Below are 26,470 nucleotides of genomic sequence, written 5' to 3' on the forward strand. Positions count from 1 at the left end.
TTGACCACACCAACAGTTTTACGCCACCAAAGGAGGGTAATTGCAAATATTTGAGGGAAGAATATCACAGAAAGTGGGAAAGGTAAGCCCCGATGGGGGTGATAACACCATTAATTCCACTTTTGGTCAAATTCTTAAAATTTGACACCAAACATGAAAAATTCTTCAAACATTTAGAGACAGAACGGAGTTCTGGATGAACATAATTTGGCAAACCACATAAGGATGGAGGGTTTGAATCTATAATATTTTGAAATAATACTCAATATAATGCTGACTATGTTGATTATGTTTATTCTAGTATGGAAGGGTTGGCTAATCTGACCAGGAAATGTAATAAACAGGAATGTCAGAACAGTCAGCGTTAACGTCACCTTTGACAGTCCAGACTAGGATGGCGTTGGACATCCTCAGGGTGGAAAAGGGCTGGTGTGACCAAGATGTGGTTCCTCGGCCACTTTGGCTGTGAGATCATCATTTGGGTTAAACAACAATCTATAGTAATGTTTTGCACTGTTTCTTTATGTACAAAGTTTCTGGAAAGACCCAAACTATGTACAAACTGAGATTTTCCTGTGGACTACAGATTCTCCCGAAGTCACTTTTAAGTCGGCAGAACAGATACAGAGGGAAGGGAGCAAGGGCTTGAAGGAAATACATTATTCTAATTGGATTCCAGCTGTTGGTTATCTTACTCCTTCTCGAAATATTTGTTGCCTGTTTGGACAAATATTTGTAGGTTTTGAAGAATCCTGTATTTGTGTGATTGAAAACACAATGCAATCTTTTTTAGAGGCTGTGGGTAAAACAATGTGTGTTGAGTCCAGACTCTGTGACGCACTAAGCAGACGAAACGTTAGCACTTCCTGTGACGATGAATAAGATGTTTGATATTCTTGAAAGTTTTCTTACTTGTCCTTTTCCATTTCCCAGAAAGAAACTGTCCACTGGAATTTCTTGTGTTTATTTAATGTATTGATTGATTTATTGTGCATGAGTGTATTATTGTCTTTTTGTTCCACGTGTTTTGGCACTGATTTATGGTTGTATTTTCACATCTGTCGTTTCAAAGTTTCAAAGAAAAAGTTTGGGTCTCCAAAACCTGGAAATTCTACTTTTAATTTTGTAAAAGAAAAGAAAAACAATTCTACAACAATTCTGGGACTCTCGGCCATTTGACCTTAGAACTGAAGAAGCTTCTCGGATGAGAGGTGAAACGTCTTCAAGCAACTCAAGGAAGTCCAGACGCTTTTCTTTGCAAACCCCTTTGACTAATTCTACAAAGTTTTGTTAGGCGTCTGACAGATCATTTTTCTCTCTCTCTGATGTAACAAATGGAAAGTTCTCTTAACGTCAGCATACCTGTTCTCAGTGGCACAGACTGAGGCCTATCAGAGGAGGAGACTTGGCTGATTTCCACATTGAAATTCTACCTTCTGTACAAGCACTGTGGGAGCGACATTGAGTAAAAGATAATCTGGCAAAGGATCAAGAATCTCAAGTGTCAACAAACCAGTTTTTTCTTAGTTGAGCAGAGCTGATGGCAGTGAAACACTGAAACATTTCTGATTTCGCTTTGTGATGTCAGAGGAGAAGCTGAAGTCCAGACAACACCAGAGGGTAAGTTGACTTGCTGCAGTCCAGATCACAATAAGGCCGAAAGAAGCAGGTTTTGTTATTTTTATTGCATGTTTTACTGAGGCTGGATTATCAGCAAAACTTCAGATTCTAGAAGGGCCGAGAAGCTCTGAGCTCACGGGTAAGTGTCAGTTATTTTTGGATAATCTGTCAGTACAAATCTACAACGTCGTAGTATGTGAATATCATGTGTGTCAAGGAGAAGAAATAGAGAGAAAAACACGTAGAAAACAGGAACACTGCATTGTGTGAGAAATGACCTGATGCAGAGCCCCGTACAACAAAGCACTTTTAACAACCCAGGGTTTGTTTTCCCTATTACGCCTCACTGACTGTAACTTATCCTCGTGTGTTACATGACTGTGGATTCCAGCTCAATACACCAGCTGAGGGCTATGAGTGCATTCACAATACAGAGACAGTGTTGGCAGCAGGTTCCCTGTTTCAGGGCCATATATTAAGTGGACAAGAAACAGGAAAAAATATGAGAAATAAAGCTCATCTTAAAAATCTGTTTTTCTTGTTAGTTTTTATCCATTAAAGACAAAAACTTCAGGCTTGTTTTCAAAAATTCAGGTCTGCTTATTATCTTTGCACTAAGACCTTTAAGAACAGTGATGCTATTTTCCAAACATTGATTAGTTGGGACCTGTCTAGGTGTAGCTTGGACTTGCTCAGGCTGCACAAGAGACAACTCAAAAATCGAAAGTAGGGGCTGACCTCTCTCCAGACAGAATCCCACTATATCTCTGCATGACAAATCTCCAGACTAGAGCTTTAATTTGGTTATTCTTCCTTATGAAACAAGTAGTGGTTTGGTCTTTAAGTGTTAGGAAATAGTAAAGAAGATCAAACAAAGTTGTGAACAGCTGTCAGGCTTGGATTGGATTTCAAAGATATTTGGGATTTTTTATGTGTGTCATGTGTGTCAGAATGAGATCTCAGATTACTAGTAAAACAAAGTGCTCCCAATATTCAGATCTGTGCACTACGTGGGGACAGTATCTTCTTATCTTTCTAATCCCCACATCCAGCTTCGCAGCACAGGCCTCTGCTTGATCAGCTCTGTTATTTATTTAACTCAGCCTGAAGTGGAGGAAATGCAACATTACAGCAGTTCAGAAAATATTCCCCACCAAGTTGACCCATCGTGCATGTTTTATATTACTATTGTTTATTTCTTCAAAACTAAAGTCAGTCAGGTCTGACCTTTTGTTTCCCACACAGAATGATGGACACTGGAACACCTGCAAATGTTTCCTTAAGCGTTTTATGTGCATTGTGGAATATATATAAAAAGTGCTTTAGAGTGGAAAATTTCAAACAGTAGAGGATACGATTACTAAAGCTGGACAAACACAGAGAATTTACATAAAGTCTGAATGACAAAGGAAAAAAAGCCAGGCGTGCTTATTTGTTTAGCGCTTTTTATGTGTTACGTGAGCCGTGGTGGAGAAAGAGCTCCGTTTGCTTGAGTAACCAAACACAGTACAACAAAGTGCAGGCATGCAAAGTACTGGCCTGTAGATAAGAATAAAATGTGCTTCAAGTGTTACAGTGTAAGCATCTTTGTTTATAATATAAAGTGATTAATATTATTACCATAATAAAAATAATATAAGGGCAATAAATAAGTGGCATTACAAGTCTACAAAATGTTTTGGGTTTTTGTGTTTAGAAGCGATTTAAAGGATGTTGTTGATGACTTAAGCTTTTATATTCAACCCTTAAACAACCAGAAGGACCGACCTGATGATCTAAGACCATTTGAGCGATAGTGGTGTAACAGAAATGCTACCATGTATACAGGGATTCAGTCTGAGAGCTGGGCTTTGTTAATAACTTAATCAGTGATTTGTGTTTTTGACACATTTTAGTTAATTCATCTCATGATTAAATTAAACCAATGTTAGAAGACTTCTCAAACACAAGAGGAAACTGTTGGCATAACTTCAAACATCATTTTACACAAAAAATGTGTAAATATATATCTGATTTAACAATCAGGGGGTCATATGATGGTTGGGTTTTACTTTGTATGTATTATTGAAGGGTATACCTTACAATATAAAGCACCTTGTGGTGACTGATGTTGACATGGGTACGCTGCCAAAATCTTGGAAGTTTCTGCATGAATGCATCACTAAAACAATCGGCGCTCAGGTTCACTGTACAAATGTTAAAAAAGGAAAACGGCCTCTTAAATGTTAAATCCTCTGCACCGGGTTAATGTGTTCTTGTGTGGCATGTTTGCATGACATCATCCAGGAAGGTAAAAAAAAAAACCTTCTGAGTCTGTTATTGTAGGATTGAGAGTAGTGAAGTCTTTGTGTTACTATTTATAGAGATGTGACTGAATACCAGTCTTCAAATACCAGATCAGTTTAAGCACACAGACTTACAAACTGTGTAAGCAAGTGATAAAAGATTTTAAAAAATTATTATGTTGTTATTAAAATGTTATTATCATTAAAATATAAAATATTATTATATTATTAGTATTAAGTATTCATAATATTATTATAAAATATTAATCGCTACAGAAAATAGATAAACAAAAGACAACTTTTCTTTAATTGAAATTGTTTATATGAACAGTTAATGGGACATTTTGCACATATCCACATACTGAGGAGGCAGTGATCCAATGATATTATGTGATTAACATCATCAGTGCAGATCATATGCTTGTAATGATGTGTTTCCACGCTGTGGTATTCTTACTGATTTAAATCATGTGCCTGGCCCTCTGCCAGTGAGCCACAGTTTTACTGAACGCACCTTTCTTTGTCTCGCTGATCTCGTTCAGGTTTTCTGGCCGTGCCAAAATGAGGCCCTGTGATGGATGCCATCTTGGAAGCATCACAGATCAGCACATACCTGAGACTGGAGCGACCAGCTGCTCTAGTTTCACAGAGCGCCTCATCAGTGCAGACTTCAGCCATCACCACAAACCTACAAAGTGAGACCCATGTAACAACTTACATGGGTGGCTGTAGCTCAGGTGGCAGAGCAGGTCAGCCACTAATCAGAAGGTTGGTGGTTCGATCCCAGGCTGTCTCCTGGCTGCATGCCAAATATCCTTGGGCAAGATACTAACCCCATGTTTGCCTACTGGTGGTGGTCAGAGGGCCCGGTGGCGCCAGTGTCCGGCAGCCTCGCCTCTGTCAGTGCGCCCCAGGGCAGCTGTGGCTACAATGTAGCTTGCCATCACCAGTGTGTGAATGTCTGTGTGAATGGGTGAATGACTGAATGTAGTGTAGAGCGCTTTGGGGTCCTTAGGGACTGAGTAAAGCGCTATACAATGCAGGCCATTTAATGTTACTGTAACAAGCTTATTGTTCCATGTGTGCTTCCTTAAGGGTGGACTAAGGAGCTCACAGAATTTACAGAAAATGTTACATTTTTGTGATTTATATTGTTATCGGACGATAGATGTCTTAATATCGAGATATGAGATTTTGGTCATGTTGCACAGTCCTAGTTGGAGATAGTTTGAAAGATGAACATAGTGAGAGTAAAAGTGCATGAGTGCAAAAGGGCTAAAAGTGTAAATCTGAATTCATATGCCAAACATACTTCAATAATTACGGTATTTATTCACATGACTGGTTGGTATTTAAACAAAAATCCACTATAAGATAAATAAGGATTATTATGAGCTGTGAATCATGCAAAGCCACCCTGATCCATCTCAGAATAAAAACACCCTTAAGGAATATGTCTGTGAAGGTTCTCAGTCATCCAGATCATCGTATACTACGGAGCTTGGAAAGAAAAGCGTCTGGACTTCTTTGAATTGCTTAAGCAACTCAAAGAAGCAACTCAAAGACGTCCAGGCGCTTTTCTTATCGATATAAATCACAAAAATGTAACATTTTCTGTAAATTCTGTGAATCTTGGGCAGCTCGACTTCCGTGAAGTGTTTCCAGCTGGGCGTCATGGACCTAGAGTCGAGTGTTTTAACTGATGCATGAAACTATACATTTTTAGACATAGGTTGTAACAGCCGCCGTAACAGCGTAAAATGAAATGATAGACGTTTTTATATCATCATCTGATATATATCATTATATTGAACAGCCCTATCTCCAACTGTTTACAGATTGAGGCATGGCTGCCATTAAAAAATGTATAATTTTAAAGAAATGAGGCACACTTCTTCTTTACTTGTCCCGCAGCTACACTACATTTGTCTCTTTAAACTGAACTGACAGACTGACCCTGTCTTTCAGTGATAACCTTCAGATTGATGCGGCGGAGTTTTCCACGATTCTTTATCTGCTGATGAATCACAACCAGGACCCGTTAAACTTTAAATTGGAGAATAAAATCATCAAGTAAGCTTGATTACATATAAATACGCAGTGAAAAGCAGCTCCTATGCTTAAAGGCCTTTCCCTGAGAGTTTCCTGATTATCTTCAGTCTGACTGTACTCCTCTTTGATTGTCTCCCTGGTCTCGATGCATTCACGTGGCTTCAATGTGCCCCGTTTGTGTATAAAGTCTGGTCTTCCCTCACCTATTTTTAGATCATCTGTTATTTCTCTCTCTGCGTCTACCTCACATCACCTTATTTGGCCTGCATCTGCATCCTCCCCTTAAGTCCTCTCTCTTACTCTAATATTAAAAACTAGAAGTAGGGAAAAAACATCTGACCTGACATGTGCACTACTCTTGTACAACCTGACATCCAAAATGTATGAAATGAAAAAGTAAAATGTTTTTTTGGCCTAAAATCATATGCGTTGTTTACACACAAACATTTAGCAGAGATATTCGCATTTAAATTAAAGAAACTGCTTCAGGAGCCTCAGTAAGAAGCTCAACATGTTTGATTCAGCAGTTACCCCAAGGCTCGAACTGACCCACAGACTGTTTGCTTTCCAAGTGAATTTGTTAACCACTACACCCGACGGACATTTACAAACAAATTTTTTAAACTTTGTTACGACCAGAAATCACAAATGATCTGCCACTACATAACTACGCTGCATACATATTAATACATCTTAACTTTTATTACTTCAAGTACCTTCATTCTGTGTTTTACTCAGGATAAGATTTTATGTTAGTCATCTGCCTCCATTTCACCCTTTCTTTACCATCCTCGTTTGTCACACCAGCCCACTGTCCTCCTTTACGACCTTCATCCATGAGGTTTTACTCCTTTCCTGGCAGCTCCATCTTCAGCATGCTTTGGCCAGTATATTCACTTTCCATCTTCTGCACATGTGCAAACCATCTCAGCCCCGCCTCTCTAATTTTTTCTTTGTTTCTCACTCATTTCTAATCCTGTCCATCCTCTTTCCTTTTTGTTAGTACCTCCATCTGTAAAATACACATCATAGCAGACCGTACTACCATCTTGTAAACCTTCCCTTGCACTGTTGCTGCTTCCTTATTTTACAAATGACCCCTAACACTCATCTTTACTTGCTTCACCCTCCCCACGCTCTCTTCTTCACCTCTCTTGTTCATTGTTTGATGCTTTGAATGATGACCCCAGGTATTCACTCATCAACTTTCAATATCCTTGCTTCATGCATCATCAACTTTCTGCTCCCCTCTGTCACTTGACTTTTATTATTTTAAATATTTCACAATAGCAATCACATATTAGCCATCTTTACTTTTATTTGTACTTCTGCAAGTGAGATGAGCTGATGGTTTGTGTTTTTGTAGCCTTGCTCCGTTGAGAGTTCATAAACACTTGGCTTCTTTTTTAAAATTTCTTTTTAGAAATGCTTGCATGAGAACCAACAGTAAGGGACTGGACGTAAAATTCTAGACTCCACCCTCAGCATTAAAGTAAGATACCTTTTCTTTGATCAGTTTTTACCGTATTCCTTATACCATCAGGTTATACAATCATTTTCTTTGGTGACACGTGGATAATGGAAGTATATTCCACAGGTTATGACATTATCAGCCGGAGAATAGTCACGAATCCTAGGAAGGTGTTCCCTCGATGGAAAACCTTGGATCCAAAATGAAGTTATTGGACCACAATTCTTCCAACTCACCTGCATCGAAGTCATGCTAATGATTTCCATTAACAGCTGGCTGCTGTTGGTTACTTTATTTGGAATTCCCAATAAGAATTTTGTTTCCTTCCATATTTTTACCTTTTTGTTTCAATGATGTGATTATTTTTCTTCATAAAGTCTTTTTTCCAGTGAAGAATATCCATTGACTTATACACACACATGATATATACACACACGTTTGCTTACCACAGGAGTGCACAAAGCAAGTTTGGTATAGCCAGTGTGATAGTTGGCTCAAAATAAGCCATAACCGTTCAGTTCTAAAATGTAAAACGTTGACCTAATAGACGCTTTCAACTGCTCCTTTATTTCCACAGAAGTCCCAAAATAGATGGGTCCACATCACTTGGCACAGAATTTATGGTGCAACCTCCCATTTGTCTGGGCTTAAAGTCCACAAACCTGGCTTAATGTTTCATTCACTATGACCTTGAGCAAACAGCCCATTAACTCTCCAGGAAACAATTTACAGAGGTCAAGGCAGACAGATATTTACGCAGGAGCTTATGTTTTTTTTTTTTTTTGCAACCATAACTATCGCCCCCTGGTGGCAAGCAAGAAAAACTATAGGTTTAGGGCACTTTGCATTGGCTTCACCTTTCAGACCTGGAGTTTGAAAAGAGACTAAAGAGGACATTTAAAGCACCAGCTGAGTCTCCATCAGCACAAAAAGAAACTATTGATTGCCCCCACTTCAGTCAGAGACGTCACAGAGAAGCTTGCAGTGAAAGGAAACACTGCAAATACCTGAACTCTGTTACTCATGTGAATTCAGGTGTTAACCTATTTGTTTTGTGAAATTACATACAATTCGTTATGATCTTGGGGGATAAAAATCCTACAAGTAATATTTTTTTTCTCATTTGTGCTCTGTTAGCTGAAATTCCAGCAATAAACACATTTAGCAGGTAATCAGCAGTGATGAAAAGATGCAAGTGTTGCACTCGACAACCCATTAATGTGGCCTTGTGGCACACCCGTATGCTGCCACCATCTTTACATCATCAAACACTTCAAAACAAATGCTGGGCACAAAATTTCAACTGTGGAAATCTAATGTGCATTTTTTGTATCTGTAAAAGTATAGACTGAACTGAAGAAATTATCGACGGTGGGACTGAGTATGTGTGTTGTGCATCACAATGTTTTGTTCAATTTTGATAACACCAGTAAGTTTTTCTTATGGTAGCGTTTTTTAAAAACATTTTTTTTTAACTCTTTCTCTCCTTTGAAATTTGTAATTTTTTAAACCTAAGTAAGCTATGAGAGCAGTTGTATGAGCTGCAGTTTTTGTTTTCTGTTATTCAACTGAATGAAAGAGTTTTTTGATTAAAGTAAGACATGTTTTCAACAGTAGATGAGTCGATGTGGACTTTTAACTGGACTGCTAGGATGAGTCAGGATGTTGGGTTAAATTTGATTTGGAAAATAACTAAAGCTGTCAAATAATGTAAAGGAGTAAAAAAAAATATGGGTTTTATAAAAATAAGGTTCACTATAATCCAGTTTGCATTTGTTCCAGGTTTGCTGTACTGCAACCTTAGAGATCATCATGACTACATTTGACTTGATTCACAGAAAGTCTTAATAAAGGAGGATTTACACCTTTCTTCAACAGGAAGAGGAAATATGTGCAGGCACCAACTACGGACAATGTGACATACATTTAATCTCACTTTATATGATTTCTGTTTCTTTTTCTGTCAAAGACAGAATTATTGATGAACATAATTTAGATAGACGTGTTTGGCAGTTAGCCTCTGATGGTCTGTCTTGGCAGAACGGACCCCAGCTGTGAAAGGGATTAGAGCAGGACCCCCCAGAGCCTAGATCCTGATGGTGGAGATGAAGGTGGTTTATATGGAGCCTGAGTGAAGAGGGGCAAAGAAGAGGAGGGGGTGGGTTGCACAAAGGCGTCTGTAAAGGCCAATGACAGATGCAAGGTTAGATTTAAAGTATGGGGCATGAATGCTGATTGGTCTGGTGAAGGCTGAACTAGACCAGTGATAACACAAAGAGTTTGACAGCGTGGGAAAGTCAGAGTGATAAAGCTTACGGTGCGTTCACACCGAACGCGATAGAGGCAAGCGAAAACGCCCCAAACGCCCCTAATTTGACGCGTGCACATTCGCACCTCAACGGGCCTCAAAATTGCATCTTTCCACGCGCGTGAACCAGAAATGTGGGAGGGATGTGGGAGGAAGGTGTGCCAGATGGTATCTTTGCAAGATGGCAGCTGTCGAGCTAGAGCTTGAAGAGAGAGTCAGCCTTCTCTATCTACTAGTGATGGTGAGATGAAGCCTCGTGATGAGCTGAAGCTTTCCATCCAACTGGTCGACTCATGGTTCGAAGCACTGTGATGATTCATTTGCTCTACTGCGCCATCAAGTGGACGATTTAAGTGAAATAGGCTCTGTGATTACAGGGAGTGCAGAATTATTAGGCAAATGAGTATTTTGTCCACATCATCCTCTTCATGCATGTTGTCTTACTCCAAGCTGTATAGGCTCGAAAGCCTACTACCAATTAAGCATATTAGGTGATGTGCATCTCTGTAATGAGAAGGGGTGTGGTCTAATGACATCAACACCCTATATCAGGTGTGCATAATTATAAGGCAACTTCCTTTCCTTTGGCAAAATGGGTCAAAAGAAGGACTTGACAGGCTCAGAAAAGTCAAAAATAGTGAGATATCTTGCAGAGGGATGCAGCAGTCTTAAAATTGCAAAGCTTCTGAAGCGTGATCATCGAACAATCAAGCGTTTCATTCAAAATAGTCAACAGGGTCGCAAGAAGCGTGTGGAAAAACCAAGGCGCAAAATAACTGCCCATGAACTGAGAAAAGTCAAGCGTGCAGCTGCCAAGATGCCACTTGCCACCAGTTTGGCCATATTTCAGAGCTGCAACATCACTGGAGTGCCCAAAAGCACAAGGTGTGCAATACTCAGAGACATGGCCAAGGTAAGAACGGCTGAAAGACGACCACCACTGAACAAGACACACAAGCTGAAACGTCAAGACTGGGCCAAGAAATATCTCAAGACTGATTTTTCTAAGGTTTTATGGACTGATGAAATGAGAGTGAGTCTTGATGGGCCAGATGGATGGGCCCGTGGCTGGATTGGTAAAGGGCAGAGAGCTCCAGTCCCACTCAGACGCCAGCAAGGTGGAGGTGGAGTACTGGTTTGGGATGGTATCATCAAAGATGAGCTTGTGGGGCCTTTTCGGGTTGAGGATGGAGTCAAGCTCAACTCCCAGTCCTACTGCCAGTTTCTGGAAGACACCTTCTTCAAGCAGTGGTACAGGAAGAAGTCTGCATCCTTCAAGAAAAACATGATTTTCATGCAGGACAATGCTCCATCACACGCGTCCAAGTACTCCACAGCGTGGCTGGCAAGAAAGGGTATAAAAGAAGAAAAACTAATGACATGGCCTCCGTGTTCACCTGATCTGAACCCCATTGAGAACCTGTGGTCCATCATCAAATGTGAGATTTACAAGGAGGGAAAACAGTACACCTCTCTGAACAGTGTCTGGGAGGCTGTGGTTGCTGCTGCACGCAATGTTGATGGTGAACAGATCAAAACACTGACAGAATCCATGGATGGCAGGCTTTTGAGTGTCCTTGCAAAGAAAGGTGGCTATATTGGTCGCTGATTTGTTTTTGTTTTGTTTTTGAATGTCAGAAATGTATATTTGTGAATGTGGAGATGTTATATTGGTTTCACTGGTAAAAATAAATAATTGAAATGGGTATATATTTGTTTTTTGTTAAGTTGCCTAATAATTATGCACAGTAATAGTCACCTGCACACACAGATATCCCCCTAAAATAGCTAAAACTAAAAACAAACTAAAAACTACTTCCAAAAACATTCAGCTTTATATTAATGAGTTTTTTGGGTTCATTGAGAACATGGTTGTTGTTCAATAATAAAATTATTCCTCAAAAATACAACTTGCCTAATAATTCTGCACTCCCTGTATAATGATGTGATGTGTAAACCTCTAAACTGAATAAATAGATTGTTTTCGTGGTTATTTATCCCAAATATTGTCTCAGTATGTCTGATACAAAAGAGAAAGTGGAAACTATCAGGACAGAGTTTTGATATGATTTTGTAACTGTTAGGCCTGCTATTGTCACTGATTTCTAGAATCGATTCGATCCAGGATTCGATCAGGGGAAATTGTGCCTCAGTCAGAAATATTATAATTCAGATCATGGATCAGTACATTTCTATATTTTTATATCTATAAAAAGAAAGCTGACACTTGCGAGACTTTATCAAAGGTGTGAGCATCACAGCAGATGCCTTTGTGTCAAAGCAGCTAAGGATAAAACAGAAATACGATTTATAAAAATATTCTGCAGCAGATCAAAAACGAAAGAAAACCATTCATCAACATATGAACATTACCTGATGCTGCTGAATGAAGCAAAGCAAAGTTACAGAGGTTTAGAGACACGGCTAAGCGTTTTGCAATTTTGCATAATTTTAAAAAGTTTAAATTTGTTTGGTAGCCTATTGAACAGCAGAAATTAGGTTTTCTTTTCGGTAGTAAGTAAAAGGAAAAAACAGCGGCTGACAGCGCCGTAAACAACAGTAGACTTGTGCGTAACAAGCAAGGGAGTAATGCAGAAAACAGATTTTTAGACGGGAAACTGTTCTTCAAGTACAGAGAGAGAGAGGGAGAGAGAGCTGTGCATGAAGTGTGATTTTATCGTGGTGGAAGCAAAACAGCAAAAGTCAGAGGGAATTCATGACGATGTTTATGTGAAGCGTAGTTTGGATCTTCTTTTGCTGCTGGTTCGGTCAATATTGTTTGGAGAGAAATAAAACCTGCAGCGTCAGAATCAGCGCAAAAAGACGTAAAAACGAAGCGCGGACCCGCCGACACATGAGAATCAGTGAGCTGTCCTTTCAGCCCCGACCGTGTCCGTGTCGTCGGGTGAGAAAGGCGACATCTCACTGATTCTGATCCGTCAGCGGTTCCGCGCTTTGTGTTTGCGTCTTTGTGCAGAATCCGTGTACCTGCTGTCACTTACTGTTTTAGCTGTTTGGTGGTTGTTGAAATTTTTGTGAGGTTTAACCTGAGATTCTGGCATTTCGGGCAAAATAAAGTTATATTAAAAATCGATTCAGGATTTTAATTAAACAATATCACGTTTTCCAAGCGAGAATCGATTTTAATCGATAATCAAAACCCGCCCCTATAACTGTGTAATCATGCTTATGTACATCTGGATAATGACACAAACTGTGTGGTGCTTCACTTTTTAATAAACTAAAAGACATAAATCAGGATCTGTAGTGTTGTTTATTTATATTATGGTACTTATCATTTGTGATATTTATTACTGTGTGCATACTTTATTGGAAGAGAAAACAAATCTCTTCCTTGCAGGCTCCATCGAAGAAGAAATGCTCAAGTAACTATGTAGCACGTAAACAATCCAATTCCGCAACACAATGTGATGGGGGAATCAGCTGTGTTTTGCTGCCCATTTTATTTCGAATCTGGCGCGAACCAGTGAACCAGTTCCCGAATCAGTCACGTGGTACGGACTGCCCGCGAAGCCTCGAACGTCACTGCATACGTAATCAAAGCGAGCCTCGATACGCGCTTCACCCCCCGAGATTACCCGAAGCGCGATTCGAAGCTTCGACACACAGGACACATCACTACTATCTACTGTGGAGAGCAGAGCAGCGGCGTAAAACACGTCCTCGCCGTACCTGGGTCCATCAGCTCCTCCAGAGGCGTGAGCAGTTTGGTGAGTTTCACCATTTGCTCCAGGAGCTGCGCCTAGATGACGGCCGATTCCAGCGATACCACCGTATGTCACCCGGCCAGTTTGAGGACCTGCTTTCCCGCGTCGGTCCCAGGATCGCCCGCCGAGACACCAACTACAGGCGCTCAATCCCACCTGCAGAGCGTCTGTCCATCTGCCTGAGGTCAGTAAAAGTGTTTAATACGGCAGTCCTTTATTGATACCTGTGCTAATGTATGCTAAACCATCCGTTCATACACTGCTAACATGGATGTGGTATGCTAACAGTGAATGCCGTCGGTGTTTACTGATAGCAAACTGTGGTATGGAGACGACTGTTTATAATATTTCTAGTGATACTCGACATCAAGTCCCGATTTAATTTGTCTTCTGCTGTTATCAGTGGTTGCAATGATAGCATGGCTGTGGTGTCATCAGTGTATGCTCTCGGTGTTTGCTGATATCACACTGTGGTATGAGGCCCACTGTTGGTAATCTTTGTAGTGATACTCTCCTTTTTTATTTACACCTGGTTTAATTCTGGTATAGTTGAATATTTGTATATAATCCCCGCAGCTGTCAGACTCTACAGGGGTCACCAGCCTTTCTTAAATCTGAGAGTTAGATAAAATTGTGAACAGTTTGGTTCATCTTTAGTTATATGGTTCTATCTAGCATATTCTATCTTGATATGCTGTCTTATCACAGGTTAATTTTTCATAAATATCAACAATGATTTAAGCAAGGAAAGGGCTACATGTCAACATACAACTCTTTATTTCTATTAATGTCTTACTTCATTCCTACCTGACTGACATGTCTAGGAATTATGAGAGATTGGCACACTGTAGTGGTAAACGTTGCTACCAATCAAATTATGATGTTAAAGTTAAAACAAAACAACTGTTTTACATTATATCTAATATATATTATGTAATTATCCTTATAATTACAAAATGTTTTATGTAAGATTTGTTTTGTAATTTAAATCTGATCTAGTTGGTGTGTTCCAACTACAGGGGGATCACACTCCTCAGCCTCCCTGGGAAAGTCTATGCCAGGGTGCTGGAAAGGAGAGTTCGTCCGTTAGTCGAACCTCGGATACAGGAGGAACAATGCGGTTTTCGTCCTGGTCGCGGAACACTGGACCAGCTCTTTATCCTCTCAAGGATACTTGAGGGTGCATGGGAGTTTGCCCAACCAGTCTACATGTGTTTTGTGGACTTGGAGAAGGCATTCGACCGTGTCCCTCGGGGAGTCCTGTGGGAGGTGTTGCGGGAGTATGGGGTGTCTGGCCCATTGCTACGGGCCATTCGATCCCTGTACAACCGTTGCAAGAGTTTGGTTCGCATTGCCGGCAATAAGTCGGACTTGTTCCCGGTGGGTGATGGGCTCCGCCAGGGCTGCCCTTTGTCACCGGTTCTGTTCATAATTTTTATGGACAGGATTTCTAGGCGCAGCAAAGTGGCGGAGGGCTTTCACTTCGGTGGCCTCAGAATCTCATCTCTGCTTTTTGCGGATGATGTGGTTCTGTTGGCTTCATCAGGTGAAGGCCTCCAGCTCGCACTGGAGCGGTTCGCAGCCGAGTGTGAAGCAGCGGGAATGAGGATCAGCACCTCCAAATCTGAGGCCATGGTTCTCAGCCGGAAAAGGGTGGAGTGCCCACTCCGGGTCGGGGATGAGTTCCTGCCCCAAGTGGAGGAGTTCAAGTATCTCGGGGTCTTGTTCGCGAGTGTGGCTGCCGTCAGCAGCAGTCATGCAGTTAAAGATAATTTCATGGTTTAAGTTGCAATAAATAAGTTAAAAATACTTTATTTTAATATATCAGATTTAATGTATACATCGTTGGGTTTAAAAATACACATTTAAATGGTTTACAGAATGTTTCCAGGGTGGAACCAATGTTCAGTCTGTTGTTTTGGGGTTGACAGTATTTTCAGTTGCACGCCACACTTGATAGAGGGCAGCATGCTTTCTTCTGTCACTCGGTGGTAGAGCTATGCAGACGCATGCAACGAAGTTTTCCAGCTGTGAAAAGAAGTGACACTGCAAGATGTGTTTTCATTAACCCCTGCAAGTTAATGCGGCCAATGAGGTATGCAATGTGTGTTTATGTCGTGATAGGGAAATAAGATGTTTGTTTGTAACTGAACTGTTGAGTTTATGGTGGTCACGTGTAATTTGTAAATGTAAAATTGTGAGTGTTTTATCTTGTTTAATAATGTGCTTTATTGTTTATTCTCTATGAGAACAATTTATTGTGGAAATTGATTATTCTATGTTGTTTGTATAGTTCTCACGGCATCGTTGGTGGCACCTGTGTGCAATAAATGCCAGTAAAAATCAAGAACGCCTTGTGTCCGTTTTTCAACTTGGAGGGAGTTACAGTGAGAACTCAGTCTGCTCGACATGAGGCGAGGAGACGAGGAGCTGTGCCTTTCATCCACTGAGCAAGAAGAAATTCATCGCACTCTAGCATCATACAGATAAGACTGTGCATACGCCAGTAACCTAAGCAGCAAGCAGTTGAAGTTTACGTGGATGATCCTTTAAGTGATACATTTAAAACAAGTTAAATGTTAAGAAGTGGATCAATTTTGTCAACTGCTTTAAAGGAACACTGTAAGAACTGAAACTTTAAGTAATCTGGTGCTCTGCATATTTTCTTTCTAAGTTCATGGTTCTGTCCAATTAAGAGTTTTTATAGGTGAAGTCATTTACCTATTTGTGTTATTTGGATGCTAGAAGTGTTGTAGAATTAAGTGCTGCGTTGTATGTGTTGTTGGTATTCGGAAAAAGTTCACCATATTTACGCGACTCAAGATGGTATTTATTTAGATATTTTATTAAGGTTTAAGATGTTGTAAATCTTGAAGGTATTATCCATTGTTAATGTTTTGGACAAGTTCACCTAAAGGCAAGGTTAAAGGTATAGCTATAATTTATTTTGTGCCAAGTAATAAGTAAACATTGCAAAATGGATCAAATGAGTGAATCTGAAACTAAGAATAGTGACTTACTTGAGGGTAGTAGTGCCACAAATGTACAGCAGTCACGTGAAGAGGAGCCACGAAGAAGTCAGAGATCTCGAAAGCTTACTGAAAAGGCTCAGCAACTGCATGATGATAAGTCAAGAAAACTTCAGCATCGTTTCACTACAACTTATGATAAGTGGAAAGTAACCGCCAAGCAAGCTAAGAAAATGATAAAGGGAGCCCCCTCTGTTGAGGTTGTTAAGGATTTGATGTGTAAGTTAAGTTGTGCATCAGCAAATGTGAAAAACGCATATGAAGATTTGCGCAAATGTGCTTCCCCAGACAGTGAGATCCGTCGTAGAGTAGACACCTGTGACGCGGTATCTAAAATAATCTTGGACAATGCAACCACTTATCTTCAGAATAAAGATAACGAAGATGTTCAGACAGAGGATTTAGTCTGGCCTAAGTCTAGTTCAGTGTTTTCATCTTCAGCTTCTCAAGGCAAAGGTAAGGGCTCTCAAAGAAGTTTAAGCTCTGCAAGCAGTTCCAGCATAAAGTCACGAAAGTCAAGCCTTTTCTCCATTAAGAGACAAGAGGCCGTAGCAGAGCTGGCTGCCACACAAGCTGCATTAAAGGTCCTGCAGGAGATAGAATGTGAACAACAGGAACTTGAAAGCCTTGAAGAAGAGGATAGAAAGAGGATTGCATTACAAGAGGAAGAGAATGTGGCAAGAAAGAAAGCACTGGAAGAGAAGCGCAGACAAATAGAGCGCTTACAGACTGTTAAGAAGCTAAGTGCGGCAAAAGCACGGTTCCAAGTTTATGAACAAGATGCAAGCTCAGATGAGGAAATAACAGAGTTACTTCATAACCACGCAGCTCAGCAACATAGATCTCCAGGAGCTATAAGGAGTCCACGTGAGCATCCTGTGATACACCAAGCAGATAGTGTCACAGTCCTCGCTGAAGCAATAGCAGAGTCTATTAATGTAAGCCGTCTCCCAGCACCTGAACCGTCTGTCTTCATGGGAGACCCACTAAGATACAATGATTGGAAGATGTCATTTCAAACCCTAATAGGCAGGAAAAACATTCCAGTAAATGAAAGGGTCTATTACCTTCGTAAATATGTTGGTGGACCTGCAAAAAGGGCCATTGAAAGTTATTTCCTATTGGGAACGGATGCAGCTTACAACTCAGCATGGGATATCCTGGAAGAAAGATTTGGAAGCTCATTTGTGATAGCTAAAGCTTTCAAGGATAAGCTTGCAGCATGGCCCAAAATTGGACCCAAAGACAGTGTTGAGCTGAGGGATTTTTCAGACTTTCTTAGAGGCTGCCAGGCTGCAATGTCCCAGATTAAGAGTCTGGAAGTATTGAACGATTGTGATGAAAATCAAAAACTTCTAACAAAACTGCCAGATTGGCTGGTGACCAGTTGGAATAGGAAGGTGATTGAAATAGAAGAAACGTGTAATGTGTTTCCTACTTTCAGTCAGTTTGTGGAATTCATCACAAAGGAAGCAAAAATAGCTTGCAATCCAGTAACCTCTCTTCATGCCCTGAAGTCCAATGATGTTGAAAAAATAAAGACAACAAAGACTCGAAACATTGGTGCAAAGGTGTTTGTGAGCAAATTGGAAGAGAATGTAGAACGCAAGAGATACACCTTTTGTGAAAAATGCAATCATGGTATTCAGACATGCTGGAAATTCAAGGAAAAACCAGTTGCCGAACGTGTTAAATTTGTCCAGACAAAGAAGTTGTGCTTTGGATGTTTACAACCAGGACATCATTCAAAGACCTGCAAAAGGAGGAGTGTTTGTGAAACATGTAAGGAAAAACACCCAACATGTTTACATGAAGATCGCGAAAGAGCAACCAGAAGAGAGAAAAGCAGTGATGAGCATGGGGAAAGTGTAAAAAACTCAAAATATGCTATGTCAACGGAAAGAACAGAGAGCAAACACACCCCTGAACCATCAAATGAAGCTACATCAAACAGAGTAGTGCAAGGTATGGACAGCATGTACTCCTCCACAGTTGTTCCAGTTTGGTTATCTGCATCGAGTAACCCAGAGAATGAAATTCTTGTATATGCACTACTTGACAACCAAAGCGACACCACATTCATTATGCAAGATAAAGCAGAAGCTCTGGACATGAAAGGGGAAGCTGTGCAGTTAAAACTCTCCACACTTTCATCCAGAAATACAATCATCCCAAGTCAAAGGTTAGTTGGACTGCAGGTGAGAGGTTTCTATTCATCAAAGAAGATTTCTCTCCCTGTAACCTATTCAAGAGAGTTCATCCCTGCCAATCTAAGTCACATTCCTACACCAAAAACGGCAAGAGCTTGGCTACACCTAGAGCATCTTGCTGAGGAAATTGCTCCATTGATTGAGTGTGATGTAGGACTTCTCATAGGATACAACTGTCCACAGGCTTTGCTACCCCGAGAGGTTGTCCCAGGTAAAGACAATGAGCCATTTGCTCAAAGGACAGATCTTGGATGGAGCATAGTTGGTTGTGTTAGCCCGTGTGTCGACTATGGTGATGCTATAGGAAGCAGTCACAAGATTGTCATGAAGTCAGTGAAACCTCATCTCCAGACATCTAAGAAGCTCACAAATGAAGTGAAATACATATGTCGAACCCAAGTTAAGGAGTTCATTTCACCACCAGATGTGCTGAGGATGCTTGAGTCTGACTTCAGTGAGAGAAGAGTGGAGGATGCTAAATTATCCCAGGAAGATTTGCGTTTCCTAACCATAATGGAAGAAGGAATCAAAATTAAAGCAGATGGTCACTGTGAAATGCCGCTTCCCTTCAAGAAAGATCGACCAAATCTCCCAGACAATAAGGTATGTGCAGTTCACAGGCTTCGATGCTTGAAAGGAAGATTTGAAAAAGACAAACAATACCAAAAGGACTACACGACCTTTATGAGTGAAATCATAACAAATGGGGATGCAGAAAGGGTCCCAATAGGAGAAATTAACAACAGTCCTGTGTGGTACATTCCTCATCACGGGGTGTATCACCCACACAAGCCAGGAAAAATACGGGTTGTGTTCGACTGCTCAGCAAGATATGAAGGCGTGTCATTAAATGATTACCTTCTCACTGGACCAGAATTAACGAACAGCCTGATAGGTGTTCTCTGCCGCTTTCGCAAGGGACAAGTTGCTATAATGTGTGATATTGAGCGTATGTTCCATCAGTTTCACGTCAAAGCAGAGGACCAGGACTACTTGAGATTTCTCTGGTGGGACGATGGAAACTTCCAGGCTCAATCATCAGTCTATCGCATGCGAGTGCACCTATTTGGAGCTGCCTCTTCCCCTGGTTGTGCAAACTTTGGCTTGAAACATGTTGCTGCCCAAGGACATGGTCATTACAGTGAAACAACCATTCAGTTCATTGAACGAAACTTTTACGTGGATGATGGGCTCACAAGTGTCGCAACCAAGGAGGAAGCCATCAAGTTAGTAAAGGAAGCAAGGCAACTCTGCAGTGCTGGCAAACTGCGAATTCACAAATTCATTTCCAACAATCATGAAGTACTTGCATCCATTCCAGAGAGTGAACGTGCAGATTCAGTACGAAATCGTGACTTGGATCTTGGTGAGTCCCAAATTGAGAGAGCTCTGGGAATCAAATGGTGCATTGTTTCAGACCAGTTCCATTTTAGAGTGATTGTGGAAGAACGCCCACTTTCTAGAAGAGGAGTCTTATCAACTGTGGCATCCATCTATGACCCTCTTGGCTTTGTGGCACCATTTGTTCTGGTTGGAAAGCAAATACTCCAACAGATGTGTCAAGACAAGGTTGGATGGGATGAGCCACTGTCAGAAGAGCTCAAACCACGGTGGGAGTCTTGGCTGTTAGATTTAAAGAACCTGGCTGACATCAAAATTCAGCGCTGTCATCTTCCAGAAGGTTTTGAGAAAGTTGAAAGATATGAGCTGCATCATTTCTCAGATGCGAGTGTTAAAGGGTACGGTGAATGTTCTTACTTGAGAGCAATCAGTGTCTCAAACCAAGTCCACTGCTCTCTAGTTATTGGCAAAGCCAGGGTGACTCCTACAAAGGTCACCACAGTACCCAGGCTTGAGCTATCAGCAGCAGTTATTGCCGTGCGAATGAGTGAGCTGCTTAAAAGGGAGTTGGAAGTTCAAGCCAAAGAATTCTTCTGGACAGATTCGAAGGTTGTTCTTGGATACATCAACAACGATGCTAGAAGGTTTCACATATTTGTGGCAAATCGCATTCAGCGTATCCAAGAAGGTTCTAATCCAGACCAATGGAGATATGTGACTTCTGAGAACAATCCTGCTGACCATGCATCACGGGGTCTGACAGCAAAGGGACTAATTACTTCCAACTGGTTCACCGGTCCAGATTTTCTCTGGCAGGATAAACTTCCTGCTGATGACATTAAGGCGGGAGAGTTGGGAGCTGAAGATCCAGAACTTCGTAAGACTTTTGTCCATAAGACACTGACCACAGAAGATTCGTTGCTCAATCATTTCTCAAGGTTCTCAAACTGGATAAGGCTAGTTAAAGCCATTGCACGACTCATGCGATGTGTCAAAGAGCTCAAGGGTCTGATGGGCAGAACAAACGAAGTCACCAGTCTTGAGGAGAGGAAAGAGGCATAGCTTTTCATCATAGCTACTGTCCAAAGCGAACTGTTTTTCAAAGAAATCAAATATCTGAAATCGAAGGAGACAATAACAAGAGATCGTGCAAATAGGCTGTACAAACTGAATCCCTTCTTGGATGAAAAGGGTGTGCTAAGAGTGGGAGGTCGGCTGAAGCATGCAGATTTACACCCACACATCAAACATCCAGCGATCTTGCCGAGCAAAACCCACATATCAAGGTTACTGATTGAACACTTCCATCAAAAGGTTCATCACCAGGGACGTGGGATGACTATGAATGAGCTGCGATCAAATGGCATTTGGCTATTGGGATGTAGTCACGCAGTGTCTTCCTACATCTACAAGTGTGTCAAATGTAGGAAATTCAGAAGGAATGCTGAAGTACAAAGAATGGCAGATTTACCGCGTGAAAGAGTTGGAACATCGCCTCCCTTTTCCTATTGTGGAATGGACTGCTTTGGCCCGTTTTACGTTAAGGAAGGAAGAAAGGAACTTAAACGCTACGGTCTGCTATTCACATGTCTGTGCTCTCGTGCTGTGCATATAGAGCTTCTCGACGACATGACCAGTGATGCCTTTATTAATGCTCTTCGAACCTTTATCGCCATACGTGGAAGTGTCCGACAGCTTCGGTCAGATCAGGGCACCAACTTTGTTGGAGCAAGACGAGAGTTCTTGGAGTCTGCAAAGAAAATGGACCAAGAAAGCCTAAGACAACTAGGTTGTGAGTTTGTCATGAACCCAGCATCTGCCAGCCATATGGGTGGGGCCTGGGAAAGGCAGATCAGGACGATTAGAAGTGTTTTGACATCCATTCTGGATCATTCATCTAAAAGACTTGACACTTCATCCTTGCGTACCTTCCTTTATGAAGTCATGGCGATCATAAATAGTAGGCCCTTAACAACTCACCTGTTGAATGATCCCACTGGTCCACAGCCTCTTACGCCAAATCACATCCTGACCATGAAGTCTTCAGTGGTTTTACCACCACCTGGTGAGTTTGTGAAGGAAGACCTTTATCTTCGAAAAAGATGGCGCAAGGTGCAATACCTGGCCAATGAATTTTGGACCAGATGGAAAAGGGAATATTTGCTGAATCTTCAGCAGAGAGGAAAAAGGTGCAAAACACAGAGAAATGCCAAGATCAATGACATTGTGATGCTGATGGATAATAGTCTACCCAGAAATGAGTGGAAGTTGGCCAAGGTAACCAAGGTGTACCCTAGTGAGGATGGAATCATTAGGAAACTCGAGCTGCTAATCAGTGATGCGACATTGGATGACCAAGGAAAAAGAGTTAATAAGCCAGTGTGTCTTGAGAGACCCATCCACAAAACAGTTACCCTACTTGAAGCTGAATAGTTCAGAACTCCTGTCTTTGTAACTTGTGTTTGGCCCAAGAGACTATTTACACTTATTTTTTCCTTTGCAATGAGGTTCAGTTGAAAATCAGCAGTGATTTGGTGGGAGTGTGGCTGCCGTCAGCAGCAGTCATGCAGTTAAAGATAATTTCATGGTTTAAGTTGCAATAAATAAGTTAAAAATACTTTATTTTAATATATCAGATTTAATGTATACATCGTTGGGTTTAAAAATACACATTTAAATGGTTTACAGAATGTTTCCAGGGTGGAACCAATGTTCAGTCTGTTGTTTTGGGGTTGACAGTATTTTCAGTTGCACGCCACACTTGATAGAGGGCAGCATGCTTTCTTCTGTCACTCGGTGGTAGAGCTATGCAGACGCATGCAACGAAGTTTTCCAGCTGTGAAAAGAAGTGACACTGCAAGATGTGTTTTCATTAACCCCTGCAAGTTAATGCGGCCAATGAGGTATGCAATGTGTGTTTATGTCGTGATAGGGAAATAAGATGTTTGTTTGTAACTGAACTGTTGAGTTTATGGTGGTCACGTGTAATTTGTAAATGTAAAATTGTGAGTGTTTTATCTTGTTTAATAATGTGCTTTATTGTTTATTCTCTATGAGAACAATTTATTGTGGAAATTGATTATTCTATGTTGTTTGTATAGTTCTCACGGCATCGTTGGTGGCACCTGTGTGCAATAAATGCCAGTAAAAATCAAGAACGCCTTGTGTCCGTTTTTCAACTTGGAGGGAGTTACAGCGAGTGATGGGAGAAGGGAGCCGGAGATCGACAGACGGATTGGTGCTGCGGCTGCAGTGATGCGGACGCTGCACCGGTCCGTCGTGGTGAAGAGGGAGCTGAGTGTAAAAGCGAAGCTCTCAATTTACCGGTCGATCTACGTCCCTACCCTCATCTGTGGCCACGAGCTGTGGGTAGTGACCGAAAGAACGAGATCGCGGATACAAGCGGCAGAAATGAGCTTCCTCCGAAGGGTGGCTGGCCTCTCCCTTAGAGATAGGGTGAGAAGTTCGGCCATCCGGGAGGGGCTCAGAGTAGAGCCGCTGCTCCTCCACATCGAAAGGAGCCAGTTGAGGTGGTTCGGGCATCTGACAAGGATGCCTCCTGGGCGCCTCCTGGGTGAGGTGTTCCGGGCATGTCCCACCGGGAGGAGGCCCCGGGGCAGACCCAGGACACGCTGGAGAGATTATATCTCTTGGCTGGCCTGGGAACGCCTTGGTATTCCCCCGGATAAGCTGGAGGAGGTGGCTGGGGAGAGGGAGGTCTGGGCTTCTCTGCTTAGGCTGCTGCCCCCGCGACCCGGCCTCGGATAAAGCGGATGAAGATGGATGGATGGATGGATCACAAAAGTATTTTGGAATTTGAATAATGTATTTTGTAACTGCAGTACACATAATACTAATTTTGAACAATTTTGTCCAGGTCCCTTGCCACCGGGGACTCCTTCAGGACCATAACGTTCAGTTTCAGAGTCGGTGTGTCCACGGTGTGCCAGATCACCCCCCAGGTAGCGACGGCCATCTGGGACTGTCTAGTGGACGACTTCATGGCTGTGCCTTCACCTGGAGACTGGCGGTCCATCACAGAGGGATTCCAGGAGCGCTGGAACTTCCCTCTCTGCTGTGGAGCTCTGGATGGGAAGCACGTCCAGACAAAAGCACCCCATATATCATATAGGAGACACACACATTGATATACACTAAATATTTATTTCATTTCTTTTTTTGTGGTGCTCAAATTTATGCACCTGCTTGATTTTGTTTAAACAATTATTGCACTTTCTGTAAATCCAATAAACTTCTTTTCACTTCTCAAATATCACTGTGTATGTCTCCTGTATGATATATTTAACTGACATTTTTTTTTATTGTAACAACCAACGATTGAGACAGGAAAATACTGGCTATTAACAAGGTTCCCCAAACTTTTGCATCCCACTGTATTAGTATATTTTGTCATTAGTATAATATGAAATAAATTCTACTTGTGTCAAGTCGTGTGCCAACATTTGCTGTGTAGTAGAACTGAGACATTAGTCATTATAAAAATTTATTTGAAATAATATTAAAATTCTCAAACAGAAAAACATTAAACATAAATATATAAAATATAAGTATTTACAGAGAGACAGGAATAAAAAGGACCCAGCTGCTCTCCAGAGCAGGAACAAGGCTGAGGAGGAAATGCTCCATTGGAGACTGGCGTGGCCTCTTCAGGGACACCAGGATGGCCAGCTCCACCACCGATGGACCGTCCTGGGACCCATCCCTCATCTGCCTCGGAGCTGTCCTCCTCTCTGGGCGTGTAAAACACAGCACAAAACACAAAGAAATGAGAAGGCTGCTACTAGATTTTAATTTCAACATTGAAAAAACAAAACCCAGGATATAATCAGATTAGTTGTAGATATTTAGTAAAGGTGATCACAAGGGAATCCCACCGAGTAAAAAGCTATCAGTACGTGCTGTACATCTGATGCTACAATTGCATGCCTGTGGGTGCAGCAGCAGGAGCTCAGGGACTGGGGAGCAAGGAGAAGCAACAGGGGATGCTCTGCTGCAGAATCAGCTGGTTCTATCAAGACAATATTAAATGTTAACAGGTTTTAAACAATAATCATAGAGAAAGTATATACAGTGGTCCCTCATTTATTGCAGCAGGGGTTGTCAGAATAACTAGCCCCTCGCCACGCACTTTATACACTTTTTTCCCCACACACATGAACATTACTCACAGTTCTCACAAGTTGTTTCTCAAAGTGCAAACCTTTGTAGATTGCAAAACGTAAAAGTATTATGCCGTGTTTTGTCTTCATCTGCCTGCCACTTTCGTGCGCCTTTTTCCCTCGCGGTGCAGGTGTCTATTTCTGAATGAGGGTCATAGTTATGAGTGTTTTTGTGCTGTTTTTTCTATTGGACGTGATGGTTATCAAAACCAAACTGATAAATTTGGCAAGTGCAGGAGACACGACACGGAGGAGATTTGTCAATCAGGCTGCAGAATGCAATGCTGTACTGTGCAATACAAAATCAGCGAAAAAGCGAGGCAGTGACGGATGAGCGGGACCACTGTGTGCTGTTTATTAATAAACTATATATGACAACATGCATAAAAGCAGAACGGTATTTGTACATCAGTGGGAAAATAGCGGGACAGTAGGCGGGCTTGCTAGCTTTTGCGCGGCTTTATCGGGTCAGTCTGAAAATTAAAAAGAAGAATGAATGAACTTACCAGGTTGCCCGATCTCCTCACTTCTGTGCCTGCAAGCTCGGTCCTTTTTATTCCTGTCTCGGTAGAAGTAGCAGCTGGCATCATACAGCTCTGGGTGATTAGCCACGGCAGTGATGAGTTTTTCCTCCATACTGAATGAAGAATGAAGGGCTTTGGTTTGATCTGCCCCTGTGACGTGGTTACAACCACGGCACCGGCCTCCTGATTGGTTGTCGGGGCGCGATTTGACGCCGGAGTTCATATTTTCCAACTCGAGCGGTTGGCGCGGTACGGGCGTGTGCACAAAATGCAACACACAATCTGACACGCGTGGTTTTCTTCGCGAGTCAAACGCGCCCCACGCGGTACACTGACGCGCGTTTCACGGGTTTTGGCGTTTTCGCGACGCAAATCTGCTTCCGCATTTTCGCCGGATGCGCAGATGTCATCGCGCTCTTTCCATTGACTTTACATGTGAACCTGACGCTCTGGCTGCCTCTATCGCGTTCGGTGTGTGCGCACCGTAAGATGGCGCCACCCTTGCGTGCAATAGGTCGGCAGCCGTAACATGAAATTTCCCCTTGTGGGACTAATAAAGGTATATCAATCAATCAATCTGTCAACTAGGGAAGCAGATGCCATTTCGGTTGCCAAAGCAATATGTAAGAATATCATCCCGGAACACAGGATTCCGGAGACTATTTATAGTGATGATGGTCCACACTTTGTAAATGAAGTGATTGGATTAATGGCACAGCATC

At 41.7% G+C, this 26,470-nt stretch overlaps 1 protein-coding gene and 1 long non-coding RNA gene across 3 annotated transcripts; both read left to right on the forward strand.

Moving 5' to 3' along the window:
* The first annotated feature begins 1,470 nt into the window (after positions 1-1,470).
* On the forward strand, positions 1,471-9,303 carry LOC100705539 (uncharacterized). The gene is made up of 5 exons (XR_267514.4): positions 1,471-1,620; positions 4,448-4,600; positions 5,874-5,978; positions 7,381-7,449; positions 7,555-9,303. It is a non-coding gene; the product is annotated as an uncharacterized LOC100705539 (long non-coding RNA).
* Positions 9,304-15,145: 5,842 nt separating this feature from the next.
* On the forward strand, positions 15,146-23,194 carry LOC109197585 (uncharacterized). 2 transcript variants are annotated; one of them, XR_003221609.1, is made up of 2 exons: positions 15,146-22,947; positions 23,146-23,194. XR_003221609.1 is itself a non-coding variant. In XM_019352896.2 (2 exons), exon 2 carries the CDS (start codon positions 16,442-16,444, stop codon positions 21,104-21,106), a length of 4,665 nt encoding a protein of 1,554 aa, XP_019208441.1. In that variant the 5' UTR covers positions 15,218-15,559; positions 15,758-16,441; the 3' UTR covers positions 21,107-22,858. The 2 variants fall into 2 exon arrangements, 1 of the variants encoding a protein (XP_019208441.1); XM_019352896.2 differs by lacking the exon at positions 23,146-23,194 and having other exon boundaries at positions 15,218-15,559; positions 15,758-22,858.
* The last annotated feature ends 3,276 nt before the right edge of the window (positions 23,195-26,470 follow it).

Source organism: Oreochromis niloticus, linkage group LG9, assembly GCF_001858045.2.
Source record: "Oreochromis niloticus isolate F11D_XX linkage group LG9, O_niloticus_UMD_NMBU, whole genome shotgun sequence".
In the NCBI taxonomy this organism is placed as follows: Eukaryota; Metazoa; Chordata; class Actinopteri; order Cichliformes; family Cichlidae; genus Oreochromis; species Oreochromis niloticus.